This window comes from Marmota monax, unplaced genomic scaffold, assembly GCF_021218885.2.
Source record: "Marmota monax isolate L192 unplaced genomic scaffold, Marmota_monax_Labrador192_F-V1.1 WCK01_AAM20220418_F8-fsc00027, whole genome shotgun sequence".
Classification (NCBI taxonomy): domain Eukaryota; kingdom Metazoa; phylum Chordata; class Mammalia; order Rodentia; family Sciuridae; genus Marmota; species Marmota monax.
The window spans coordinates 11,865,242-11,879,202 of NW_026694617.1; the positions used below are offsets into that span (position 1 = coordinate 11,865,242).

The 13,961-nt window shown below is 38.0% G+C and overlaps 1 protein-coding gene across 1 annotated transcript in view; it reads right to left on the reverse strand.

The window, feature by feature from the left end:
- The window catches only part of Slc13a1 (solute carrier family 13 member 1), a 93,804-nt gene that overhangs the window by 43,768 nt on the left and 36,075 nt on the right, over window positions 1-13,961 (reverse strand). Inside the window, exons 3-6 of the mRNA XM_046422547.2 lie at window positions 7,281-7,417; window positions 4,978-5,165; window positions 4,310-4,361; window positions 4,180-4,228 (exon numbers count right to left, since the gene is read on the reverse strand). Of these exons, the coding sequence (XP_046278503.1) occupies window positions 4,180-4,228; window positions 4,310-4,361; window positions 4,978-5,165; window positions 7,281-7,417 (426 nt within the window). The remainder of the gene's footprint in view (window positions 1-4,179; window positions 4,229-4,309; window positions 4,362-4,977; window positions 5,166-7,280; window positions 7,418-13,961) is intronic.

A 13,961-nucleotide genomic window follows, 5' to 3' on the forward strand; every position in this document is an offset into this window, starting at 1 on the left:
ACTTACCAGACCCTTTGAATTCTTGCAATAAGCATTTTCACTCCCAAATAAACAACACTTAATTTAAAACAAGCTGAAATTTGTTGTAAGAATTTTTTTTCTTTGAACTTTTCCCTTTGAGGAACAGCAAATTATATTAAATGAATGAAAAATAATTATCTCAGATTTTTCATTAAAAGCATACTGATTTTCCAGGTTGTTTCATTTGAAGATGCCTGGAGGTTTAGACATTGAGCTAGAGTAAAATTCTGAGGTGTCTTTTTGAATAATACTAAGACTTATTTGTGAGGGAAAGTACTAGTAACTCGATTCCTTTTTTTGTAAATGCTAATTGATTTTTGATACCTAGAGCTCATTTCTCATGGAAACAATATGAATGATGGTTGATCTAGCTGCCTATTGGAACCTAACAAATAGATTCCCCCAGGTACAGTTAGTGTCCTTTTGAGGTCATCCTTTCCTTTCCCAGTTCCTTTTCCTCTCTAAGAACATTTCAGCTATGTTTAGAGAGTAATATAGGATTGATGGACAATGCATCTATATCTACCCACCACTTTTATTTTAGATACCAGTAGGGAGTCCTGTTAATGTTCATGCATGTCCTGCAGTGAGAGAAGTTGGTGGATCCTGGAAAATATCTCTTTTTATGTGCAGCATAGGAATGTAATTCTTAGATAAGAATGCTTCTAAATCACTTCCAGGAATCTGAGGGACTACTGAATATCTATAATCTTCAACAGTAACACATGATCATTACCACCTTTAGCAGTAAAAGTGGCAGCAAATTATCACCTCTATCATCTACATGAGAACTCTGTAGTTCTATTGACAAGAATTTTCAGGGAGACAAATTTTAGCTCCAAACCATTTTTTATCTTTCTACCTACAATGAAATTAATTGTGGCTCATGCCATAATTTTATCTTTAAACCTTTATCTATTTACTTCTTTTCTTATTATATATATATATATATGTATATGTATGTATGTATATACATATATATGTATATATACACATATATCTTGCATGGTTAATTGCAATTAGAGAAAATATCAAAAATTATTGACTTACTAAGCAATTATTTACTAAAAGTTTATTTATGTCATGTACTTTTCCAGATATTTGAGATACATAATAAATAAACAAATTCTCTATCACTATAAATCTTGAGTTTTGGTGAAGAAAACAGTAAATTAAAAAATAAATAAAAATTAAGCAAATTATACATTTTATAAGAAGGGGATAGATACATGCTTTAGAAAAAGAAGGGAGTCAGAGGATTAGGAGGAGGGGTGTCAAATATAGCAACTACAGTGAGACAGGGAAGCACTTGAGCAAATGTTAAATGTATATACTTTTCACCAATATTATTGTTATTATAGACTTAAAATTTATTTCGGAGCAATTCTTAATTTTTTTGAAATTATTAGGAACTTCCTATTTACTACATACCAAATTTCATATGGATCAGTGTGTATACTATTGTCCTTGGAAGGAAATATAGCTTTAAAAAATGAAGTAAGATTACTGGTCATCTTGGGTTTCTTTAATTGGATTTGTTCAAGGATTTGGATTAAAGAAATATTCTTAATTTTGTACTAAACAAATAGGGATTCAATGAATAATTATAGTTTTCATTAGAAATCAAATTCATCTTTTTTGGAAGGAACATGGCAAAATGGTGCAAATTATTTAAAAAAAAATAAACCTAAGCTTTACATATTGTCTAATTGTTGAAATATACTTTAAATCACTCACCCCCAACAGGAAGTAATATTTAGATCTTCTTTGGCCTATAGGTCAAGTTCAAAGTGAAACTACAGAGGTTTTATTTTGCTAACCTACCTACTCCAAGATGACAGAAGACCAAACATATAAATGTAAATGTCCCTTATATTTTATAGTTAGATAAATTGCAGTTTCTTCCATATAATCTCATAGTGTTCAATTACCTAGTAAACCTGGCAGAGAACAGGTGCAGTTCATTATCATCACAACATGACCATATATGTTTATTTCTAAAAGAGAGTTATAATTGCTAAGAAATCAAGACATATCTTAAAGTACTATATATAAAATAGTCCTTTTGTGCAAGTTCTTAAAACCAGTTTTCTAAGAGCTAAAAAAAAAGTCCTTTAATTTTCCTTTTATATAAAGCTTAATTTTTAAATACTGGGTACTAGAAAAACTGTAGGATCAGCATTTAGTTTTGGTTTCCACTCCTTAACTTGGATATCAAATCTTCATTACCTAAAATGCACCCAAATTATCTTACCATTCTCCATGGAAAAGTTAGTCTCCATTAGAACAATGGAGGCATCTCCAACACCTTTCTCTTTCTCATCCCCAGTGCCCGATTAATCAAAAAGCTCAGGAGCTCATATCCCCTTGCCATGAACAGTGTTAGCAGAGTGAGATTCCCAAAGGCAGATGTTGTATGCTGCCCACCATCTCTCAGGCTCTCTATTTCCCATCAAATGAACTGTAAAACTTCTTTGCATTGCATGAAGAGCGATCCTTAATCTAGCCAATCTAATTAACCACTGGACTCAACACAGCAGCTAATCACCTCTAGTACTCCTGTAGAAGAGGTGTCTGGAAAGCCAACTGTCTACAGAGTTGGGTCTTTGAATGAGGTATACCCTCTGATTAGAATGCCAATTCCTTTCCTCATGTTTTGCATTCACTTAATCATTCATTGGTAAATATCTATTGAGTACCTTCTCTGTGTCAGGCAATAGAATATGCTAGGGTTTACCACAGTGCAAAGGAGCCATGTGCCTGTTCTCATGAGGTTTTCATTCCTCCGCTTGCACACACTATCATCTTCTCAGACCCCGGGTCTTCACAGTGTGCTCAGATTGAACTGATTCTCCTGCTTCTGACAAGCTTGGCCTCTGTGCAAGCCTCTGTTTTGGTATTTATGTCAGACTTGTTTTGGAAGCCCATATTTGCCACTAGATCCTTAGCTGCTTACAATAGAGTGGGCCTTTTCATCAGCAAACCATCCTACAATTCTCTGGACAGAATTGAGTATGAAATCACATTTAAAGGACTTTGACTCAAAGTTTAAGTGTCCTGCCAGAAAACTAGCTTTCTAAAGGTGACCACAAGAAAGTTACAGAGTGCATAAATATTCTTTCTTGTCAGGCTTGCCAATTTTCAGGATAGTTTTTGAAGTGCACTTCCAATGCGTTATTTTGAGACATACCTGGATGACTATTGATTTTTTAATTATTTAAAAGAATTACTTCTATCCCTAATTATAACAATGTTTTAATAAGTATATTTGCAATTTGCCTCTTTAAAAATCCTTAATCTACATGTAACTAATGGCTTAAAACTAATCTGTGTGTGTATTTTCTCTTTATATAGAAATTGCTCTTTCCTTGAAGATTTCTGTAAACTAGGAGAGTGTTTGTTTGTTTTTGTTTTTGTTTTTTCCCTATTGAGCTGCATGATAATGCATGATAACCTGAGGATGAAACATATACCCCACTCTTCTATTGCTAATGCCATGGTTACCGTAGGACTATTTCTATGCAGGATTATTTTACAGTGTGGTCTCAAGATATATTGCTCCCAGTGCAACCTAGTATCCTACTTTCATATTGATTTATTCTGGGAAAGAAATTCTATGGGATAGTTTACAAAGATTGCCTTCCTTCCTTTAATATCTAGAATGAGTATAACTCTTTCACCTTTATTTGACAGAAAAAACTCATGAGTTCTGTGTTGAATTTTTTATTGGCAATGGAGACACTAAAACTATGTGATCATTTATAATTATATGAACAGAAGTGCTCAAAGTTCATAACCTGGAACAATGAGAATGCTCCTTATGAAAATCAGGTTATTGGGTCAACAATATTTTCATAAGAAAATGAAACAAATTCTGAGACTAGAATTTTATTTCTTAACTACATTGCTAACTGCCATCATTTTGATTCTAGTAGAAAGAGAAAATAATGATGCTAATTTTCAGAGCCTAAAGTGTATGATGATTTCAGTCTATCCTTGAAGCCTTACCAAACCATCAGATCACACTTAGATTTAGTCAGGCAAAGTATTTTTGGGGCAAAGAAGCAAGTACCATGTTTTAAAATACATATTTTATACAACAACAGCTCTAATGTAATTTCATATATAATTATTTAGAAAGAACCAAAATTCATATACCTTTTCCATATCCATCTTGCTTGAAACTTTCTCTGCATCATTACTGTATCTGAAAAATAAATTGGCCCTGTTTATAATCTTATTAAAATATAATTTGGAAAATCCTAATCAAAATGTCAATGTTCTTTACTTTGGTTTTGTTTTCTCTTTCTTCTTATTTGTTTCTTGTCCAATAACAGTTTCTGCAAAACATTAAGTAAAAGGAAAACAATTTAAATGAGGGTTTATCATTGGGTTTTCAAGTGCGTGTGTGCGCGCGTGTGTATGAGAAAATGGAATTATTACTAGAAATTACAAATGAAAAAATTCACTTTATATTGATATAGCATTCATCTTAAAAAAGTATTTTAGAAACACAAACATTCCCTACATTTTTCATTGCATAAAAGCAGTTCATCAGAGCCAGAAATAGCCACAGTAATATTTGCTGTTGTATACAAATAGAATGTAGGAATTAAAGACTGCCAATATTGAGCAGTAAAGTAATTTTAGGAAAGGAAAAAAATTAACCTGGAAGTCTCCTGAGAGAGACATAACAATGTTTCATTGGATTGACTGGAGAGTAGAAAAGGCATTCTTCCTCTTTTTGCCAGAAAATAGTAATTCAACAAATAGTTTAAGGTAAAATATTTGCATAATGTAATTTCTTTGTAGAGATATTAGGGACTATAGAAGGAGGAAGATTAAATTCACACTGTGCATATATGGATAGTTAATTCAAAATATAACCCATGATTCTTGAAAGTATGCCTGTTGCCCAAATGACTAGACCCCACTGAAGCCGTATCAACATGATACCATCAACTTCCAGGACACGGTTGGCAGATTCATTGTAATAAGTCATCTGAGTGGCCTCGGCCTCTGCTTCAGCCCTGATGATCTGCTGTGCCACAGCTTCCACAATGGGCATCACCATGGCAGTAGTAGAGGTGTTGCTAAGCCACATGGATAGGAGGGCAGTGCTGCTCATGAATCCCAGGGTCAGCCTGCAAGGAGAGAGTGTCACATGGATCTCAGCTCTGTCTCCAGAGGCTCTTAGTTAATTGTAAAAGAGAGTAGTTGCTTGTGAGTTAGGAGTTAAATTTTTCAAAACATGGAAAGTTAAGGTTCCTCCCAGAGGGTGAATGCTGAGTACAGTCATACATAGGTAGAAATCAAAGTAACACATGTAAGAGTGGAGTTTTCAAGGGATCTATCTCCTAGGGAACTATAAAAATTCTTTCTCTGAAAAACAGAAAAAAAATCACTAAACTTACACCAAATTGCAAGTTGGTATGTGCCTAACAGCTTGTAATTTTACACTAATACATGAATACTCTTTTCAGATGACATCTTCAGATACAAGTAAGATGGAATTGCAATCAACTTTTGAATTTAGGGCCCCTTACTTTTTATCTTTTGGGCATATATCTTTTTATTAGTATGTGTGCCAAGGGGATACAAGAACAAGGAGAGAGATATTTATACAACGTCTCTTTCCTTGTTACTCTTCTGGTTCAATAATATATGATAGAGAAAATAGTTAAGTCACTTGCTAAAATGAGGTTGCAGAATTTTCTGTAGATTCTGTTACTTAGCTTTCCTGAATTGGCATTCCTTCCTGTTGTCAGGAACAGACTTTATTATATTCTCTTTTAGAGTAGTTGATTTTTAAATATAACATACCTAAGACTTTAGGATTTTAAACCATCACACTTGGGAAAAAACATGATCTCCTTTGAGTAGGAAGCCTTAAAAATTCATTCAGAACCCGTTTATAATGTTCTCTGACTTTCTTTTAAAATAGATTTACAAGAACAATTAGGTGCTATGCCTCTGACTCAGGTATAATGAATGTTTTCTGTGTTTCTATTTATTTTACTTTATCAAAGAAAAAGTGAAAAAAACTTTTAGAAATATACTTAAATAAGAAATGATTAAAAAACAATAGAAGTACTTTTAATTCATGTATCTATTAGATGTGCAATCTTCCTATTTAAAAAAACAAAAAAGGTTGATGTGAGGAATAGCTTCTGGTGAAAACACCTTAAATTGAAAAGCCACTTAGTGACATAATGGACAGGACTTTTGTCCTATTGTGCAGTACATTTTACCCAGCTCTAGGGCAATGACCAGAAAAGATGCACTTCTATAGTACCTAAGAGGTATGGACCACCATTTCATATATATGTATATGTTATACAATTTTAAGTAACTTTTTCCAAATTGTTTGATATGAGTCATATATATATATATATATATATATACATATACATTACATATACATATACATATGTATATCCATTGTATTTAGCAAAACAATTTGTTTCATAAATAATAAACACACATGCAGCTATGCCCTTGAAGGAATTATATAACTGAAGTCAATAAAACTTTCTTATTTTCCAAAGAAAGATGAAAAGGAAAAATATCACCTAAGGCTTTCAAGCAAAATATCACTATGCAAATGATTCTGACACTGGAAATTTTCTTTAATTTATGTTCATGTGCTTAACAGGAGATGGAATAAAATCAAAATAGCTAATTCATTTAATAAAAAAAACAGTCATTTCAGTGAGGCTAAAATCAGTCAAAGGAGTGATTTTGCATTCTATAGATGGATGTTCTTAATTGATTGTTTCACTTTACAATAGTTGATTTAAAAGAAAAAATGTTCACCTTGGAATTTTTCAGCACACATTTGTATTTTGTCAGTAATGTCTTTGTCTTTGGTTTATAACATCCTCCCTGTTGATAAAAGATGCTCTTGAACAAGTTCTGAATGTGTAATCACAAATAAACAAGATAGGAATAAAATCTCCTCTGAAGTCTATCAATCTTGCCTGTTGAAGTTCAAGGCTTCTCTCATCTTTGAGTCCAATGGTGCATTAAGGTGAGAGAGTCGTGTGCATTTATCCCAAGCTCACTGTAATTAGACCTGCAGTGACAGGAGAGTTGTTGTTTTCTTCCCCTCCTACAACTCAAGCACACTTTATATCACTTTTATATTTGCAGAGGAAAAAAACCCATAAGCGAGACTGGATGTGCATTACTTATTTGGTCATCTGCATGAAATGGTCTGTTCAGAATGTTGAACTGGAAGGAGTAAACATGGTACTTACCGTGCTGGGTTCACACCCACCATCATCACCATCCTCAGAGCAATCCTCTTGTGCAAATTCCATTTTTCGATTGACGTTGCTAAACAGATGACTCCAATTAGCAGCAGGTGAAAGTCTTTGAAATAAGCAGATGCCACCTGAAATTACAATTAAATTCATGATTATTAATATTGGTGGGGGGAAAAATAACATTGCACAAGAAAGCCATTGTTGGGCTGCTCCTTTGACCTTCAAATAATAGTTTTCTATTTTGTTGAGACATGTCCATGTGTTTGAATACAAATGTAAATATCTTCTACATTCTTACCCATTAATAATTCTGTCAAGAAAAATATACAGAGACCCCCCACGATCGGCAGGAATCGGATCTCCCTCCGCTGCCTTCGCGGGTCAGTCCTGCACCCCCAGGAGAGAACCGCTCCAGGATAGGAGCTTACACCGAGCACGGAGCGGCCGAGTTCCAGCTCCCAGAACCGTCCCGGAACCGCCCTGGCTCAGGGCTGCTGAGCCTGCGGAGGCTGCTTCTTGGACCCTGCTACTATCAGAGCAAACACCAAGCACTAAGCAGCCGAATTCTGGCTCCCGGAACTGAGCCCGCGGGGGCTGCTTCTTGGAGCTTACACTTATAGGAGCTTACACCGAGCACGGAGTGGCCGAGTTCCGGCTCCCGGAACTTCCCTGGACCGGGGCTAGGAGCCCGCGGAAACTGCGTCTCGGTCCGGGTCCTGCTGAGGGCCGGTCAGGACTCACCCGTTGCCTGGGTTGCCCGGCAAGGGGAACAAAATGCTGCCATTCGCATAGGATACCAACATGGCAGAGATCTGATGTCAGCAGAAAGCGGTGGAGGACAGATCTTCATCAATACCAGCGGTGACATAAGCAGTTGGTCTCCTGGTAAGGGGGGTGAGGCTCAGTCACCCGAGTCTCCTCAATTTGTCCTCGAGCCAGAGGGGAGGAGCCGGGCCGCCGCCAGCCCCCGGAGCAGGCCCAACGGCTTGCCAGCGTGGTGACCGCGTGACCCCAATTGGAGAGGGGGCGGAGCGGAGCCGCCACCCACACCCGCCAGGTGGGCAGACCCACAACCCAGTAGTACATGGGCGTGGTAGGAGGGGGCAGGGCAGAGCCGCCCTTTGCGCTTGCAAGGTAAACAGACCTGTGACAGCCTGGCGGGTCACGCCCAGTGGCCTGCCAGTGTGGTACACACGTCACCCCAACTGGAGTAGGGGCAGAGCAGATCCTTCTCCCACGCCCGGATCAGGCCCTGCCGGTGTGGTGGTCACGTGACCCCAATTGGAGTGGGGGCGGAGCGGAACCGCCACCCGTGCCCGCAGGGTGAGCAGACCAGTGATCAACCTGCAGATCAGGCCCAGGGGTCCGCAGGCGTGGTAGGAGGGGCAGGGCAGATCCGCCGCCCGCGCCTTCAAGGTAGGCAGACCTACAACAGACCAGTGGATCAGGCCCAGGAGCCTGCCGGCGTGGTAAAAACACCACCCTAATTGGAGTAGTGACAGAGCAGAGTCGCCTCCCTTGCCAGGAACAGGCCCAGCGTCCTGCAGGCGGGGTAGTCACGACACCCCAATTGGAGTAGGGGCAGAGCAGAGCCTCCACCCGTGCCCGAAAGGTGGGCAGATCTGCGACCGACCAGCGGGACAGGCCCAGTGGCCTGCCGGTACGACAGACACGTCACCCCATTTGGAGTAGGGGCAGAGTAGAGCTGCCGCCCGCGCCTGCAGGGTAGGCAAACCTGCAACCGACCGGCGGATCAGGCCCGGTGGCCTGCCGGCGTGGTACACTCGTCACCCCAATTGGAGTAGGGGCAGAACAGAGCCGCTGCCAGCTCCCAGAACAGGCCCAGTGACCTGCTGGCGTGGTAGCCACGACACCCCAATTGGAATAAGGAGAGAGCAGAGCCGCCGCCCGCACCTGCAGGAAAGATACGCAAGCAGTATGAAAAGACAAGGAAAGAAAGGACCACAAGCAATGAAGGTCAACGCAACTTTAGAAGAGGTAACAGCTGCAGCAGATGGAATGTCAGATAAAGAATTCAGGATATACATGCTTCAGATGATCTGGAGTATCAAGGAAGACATTAAACAGCAAAATCAGACAATGAAAGATCACTTCGACAACGAATTACGCAAACAAATCCAGGAAGCAAAGGATCAACTATACAGGGAGATAGAGGTTATAAAAAACAAACAAACAGAAATCCTAGAAATGCAGGAAGCAATAAACCAACTTAAAAACTCAATGGAGAATACTACCAGCAGAGTAGAACACTTAGAAGATAGAACATCAGACAATGAAGACAAAGTATTTCAACTGGAAAAGAACATAGACAGCTCAGCAAGACTGTTAAGAAACCATGAGCAGAACATCCAAGAAATAAGGGATAACATTAAGAGACCAAACTTAAGAGTCATTGGGATACAGGAAGGTACAGAGCTCCAAACCAAAGGAATGAGCAGTCTATTCAATGAAATAATACAAGAAAACTTCCCAGACTTGAAGAATGAGACAGAATCCCAAATCCTAGAAGCCTACAGGACGCCGAATGTGCAAAATCATAAGAGATCCACACCTAGACACATTATAATGAAGATGCCCAACATACAGAATAAGGAGAGAATTTTAAAAGCTACAAGAGAAAGGAAGCAGATTACATTTAGGGGTAAGCCAATTAGGATAACAGCTGATCTTTCAACACAGACTCTGAAAGCTAGAAGATCCTGGAATAACATATTTCAAACACTGAAAGAAAATGGGTTCCAACCAAGAATTGTGTATCCAGTGAAATTAAGCTTCAGGATGGAGGATGAAATTAAAACCTTCCACGATAAACAAAAGTTTAAAGAATCCGCAGCTAGAAAACCATCTCTTCAAAACATCCTCGCCAAAGCATTACAGGAAGAGGAAATGGAAAATAACAATGAAAACCAACAGTGGGAAGTAGGACAGTAAAGGGGGGGGGATAATCAAAGAGGAAAACAAACCATGTTTAGTAACATAAATAAACAAATATGGCTGGAAGAACAACCCATATCTCAATAATAACCCTAAATGTTAATGGCTTAAACTCACCAATTAAGAGACACAGGCTAGTAGAATGGATCACAAAACAAGACCCAACAATATGCTGCCTACAGGAGACGCATTTGATAGGAAAAGACATACATAGGCTGAAGGTGAAAGGTTGAGAAAAATCATATCACTCATATGGACTTCGGAAACAAGCAGGCGTGTCCATACTCATATCAAATAAAATAGATTTCAAGCCAAAGTTAATCAAAAGAGATAAAGAGGGACACTACATACTGCTTAAGGGAACCATACACCAACAAGACATAAGAATCATAAATATTTATGCCCCAAACAATGGTGCAGCTATGTTCGTCAAACAAACTCTTCTCAAGTTCAAGAGTCTAATAGACCACCATACAATAATCATGGGAGACTTCAACACACCTCTCTCACCACTGGACAGATCTTCCAAACAAAAGTTGAATAAGGAAACTATAGAACTCAATAACACTATTAATAACCTAGACCTAATTGACATATATAGAGTATACCACCGAACATCAAGCAGTTACACTTTTTTCTCAGCAGCACATGGATCCTTCTCAAAAATAGATCATATATTATGTCACAGGGCAACTCTTAGACAATATAAAGGAGTAGAGATAATACCATGCATCTTATCTGATCATAATGGAATGAAACTGAAAATCAACGATAAAAGAAGGAAGGAAAAAGCATACATCACTTGGAGAATGAACAATAGGTTACTGAATGATCAATGGGTTATAGAAGACATCAAGGAGGAAATTAAAAAATTCTTAGAGATAAATGAAAACACAGACACAACATATCGGAATCTATGGGACACATTGAAAGCAGTTCTAAGAGGAAAATTCATTGCTTGGAGTTCATTCCTTAAAAAAAGAAAAAACAACAAATAAATGATCTCATACTTCATCTCAAAATCCTTGAAAAAGAAGAGCAAAACAACAGCAAAAGAAGTAGAAGGCAAGAAATAATTAAAATCAGAGCTGAAATTAATGAAATCGAAACAAAAGAAAGAATTGAAAAAATTGACAAAACTAAAAGTTGGTTCTTTGAAAAAATAAACAAAATCGACAGACCCTTAGCCATGCTAGCGAAGAGAAGAAGAGAGAGAACTCAAATTACTAGCATACGGGATGAAAAAGGCAATATCACAACAGACACTTCAGAAATACAGAAGATAATCAAAAACTATTTTGAATCCTTATACTCCGATAAATTAGAAGATAGTGAAGGCATAGATAAATTTCTTAAGTCATATGATCTGCCCAGATTGAGTCAGGAGGATATAGAAAACCTAAACAGACCAATATCAATTGAGGAAATAGAAGAAACCATAAAAAGACTACCAACTAAGAAAAGCCCAGGACCGGATGGGTATACAGCAGAGTTTTACAAAACCTTTAAAGAAGAACTAATACCAATACTTTTCAAGCTACTTCAGGAAATAGAAAAGGAGGGAGAACTTCCAAATTCATTCTATGAGGCCAACATCACCCTGATACCTAAACCAGACAAAGACACTTCAAAGAAAGAAAACTACAGACCAATATCTCTAATGAACCTAGATGCAAAAATCCTCAATAAAATTCTGGTGAATTGGATACAAAAACATATCAAAAAAATTGTACACCATGATCAAGTAGGATTCATCCCTGGGATGCAAGGCTGGTTCAATATACGGAAATCAATAAATGTTATTCACCACATCAATAGACTTAAAAATAAGAACCATATGATCATCTCGATAGATGCGGAAAAAGCATTCGACAAAGTACAGCATCCCTTTATGCTCAAAACTCTAGAAAAACTAGGGATAACAGGAACATACCTCAATATTGTAAAAGCAATCTATGCTAAGCCTCAGGCTAGCATCATTCTGAATGGAGAAAAACTGAAGGCATTCCCTCTAAAATCTGGAACAAGACAGGGATGCCCTCTCTCTCCACTTCTCTTCAACATAGTTCTCGAAACACTGGCCAGAGCAATTAGACAGACGAAAGAAATTAAAGGCATCAAAATAGGAAAAGAAGAACTTAAATTATCACTATTTGCAGATGGTATGATTCTATACCTAGCAGACCCAAAAGGCTCTACAAAGAAACTATTAGAGCTAATAAATGAATTCAGCAAAGTGGGCAGGATTTAAAATCAACACGCATAAATCAAAGGCATTCCTGTATATCAGCGACAAATCCTCTGAAATGGAAATGAGGACAACCACTCCATTCAATATATCTTCAAAAAAAATAAAATACTTGGGAATCAACCTAACAAAAGAGGTGAAAGACTTATACAATGAAAACTACAGAACCCTAAAGAGAGAAATAGAAGAAGATCTTAGAAGATGGAAAAATATACCCGGTTCATGGATAGGCAGAAGTAACATCATCAAAATGGCGATATTACCAAAAGTTCTCTATAGGTTTAATGCAATGCCAATCAAAATCCCAACGGCATTTCTTGTAGAAATAGAGAAAGCAATCATGAAATTCATATGGAAAAATAAAAGACCCAGAATAGCAAAAACAATGCTAAGCAAGAAGTGTGAATCAGGCGATATAGCGATACCAGACTTCAAGGTATACTACAGAGCAAAAGTAACAAAAACAGCATGGTACTGGTACCAAAACAGGTGGGTGGACCAATGGTAAAGAATAGAGGACACAGAAACCAATCCACAAAACTACAACTATCTTATATTTGATAAAGGGGCTAAAAGCATGCAATGGAGGAAGGATAGCATCTTCAACAAATGGTGCTGGGAAAACTGGAAATCCATATGCAACAAAATGAAACTGAATCCCTTTCTCTCGCCATGCACAAAAGTGAATTCAAAATGGATCAAGGAGCTTGATATCAAATCAGAGACACGCCGTCTGATAGAAGAAAGAGTTGGCTACGATCTACATACTGTGGGGTCGGGCTCCAAATTCCTAAATAGGACACCCATAGCACAAAAGTTAATAACTAGAATCAACAAATGGGACTTACTCAAACTAAAAAGTTTTTTCTCAGCAAAAGAAACAATAAGAGAGGTAAATAGGGAGCCTACACCCTGGGAACAAATCTTTACTCCTCACACTTCAGATAGAGCCCTAATATCCAGAGTATACAAAGAACTCAAAAAATTAGACAATAAGAGAACAAACAACCCAATCAACAAATGGGCCAAGGACCTGAACAGACACTTCTCAGAAGAGGACATACAGTCAATCAACAAGTACATGAAAAAATGCTCAACATCTCTAGCTGTCAGAGAAATGCAAATCAAAACCACCCTAAGATACCATCTCACTCCAGTAAGATTGGCAGCCATTAGGAAGTCAAACAACAACAAGTGCTGGCGAGGATGTGGGGAAAAGGGTACACTTGTACATTGCTGGTGGGACTGCAGATTGGTGCAGCCAATTTGGAAAGCAGTATGGAGATTTCTTGGAAAGCTGGGAATGGAGCCACCATTTGACCCAGCTATTCCCCTTCTTGGTCTATTCCCTAAAGACCTAAAAAGAGCATGCTACAGGGACACTGCTACATCGATGTTCATAGCAGCACAGTTCACAATAGCAAGACTGTGGAACCAACCTAGATGCCCTTCAATAGATGAATGGATAA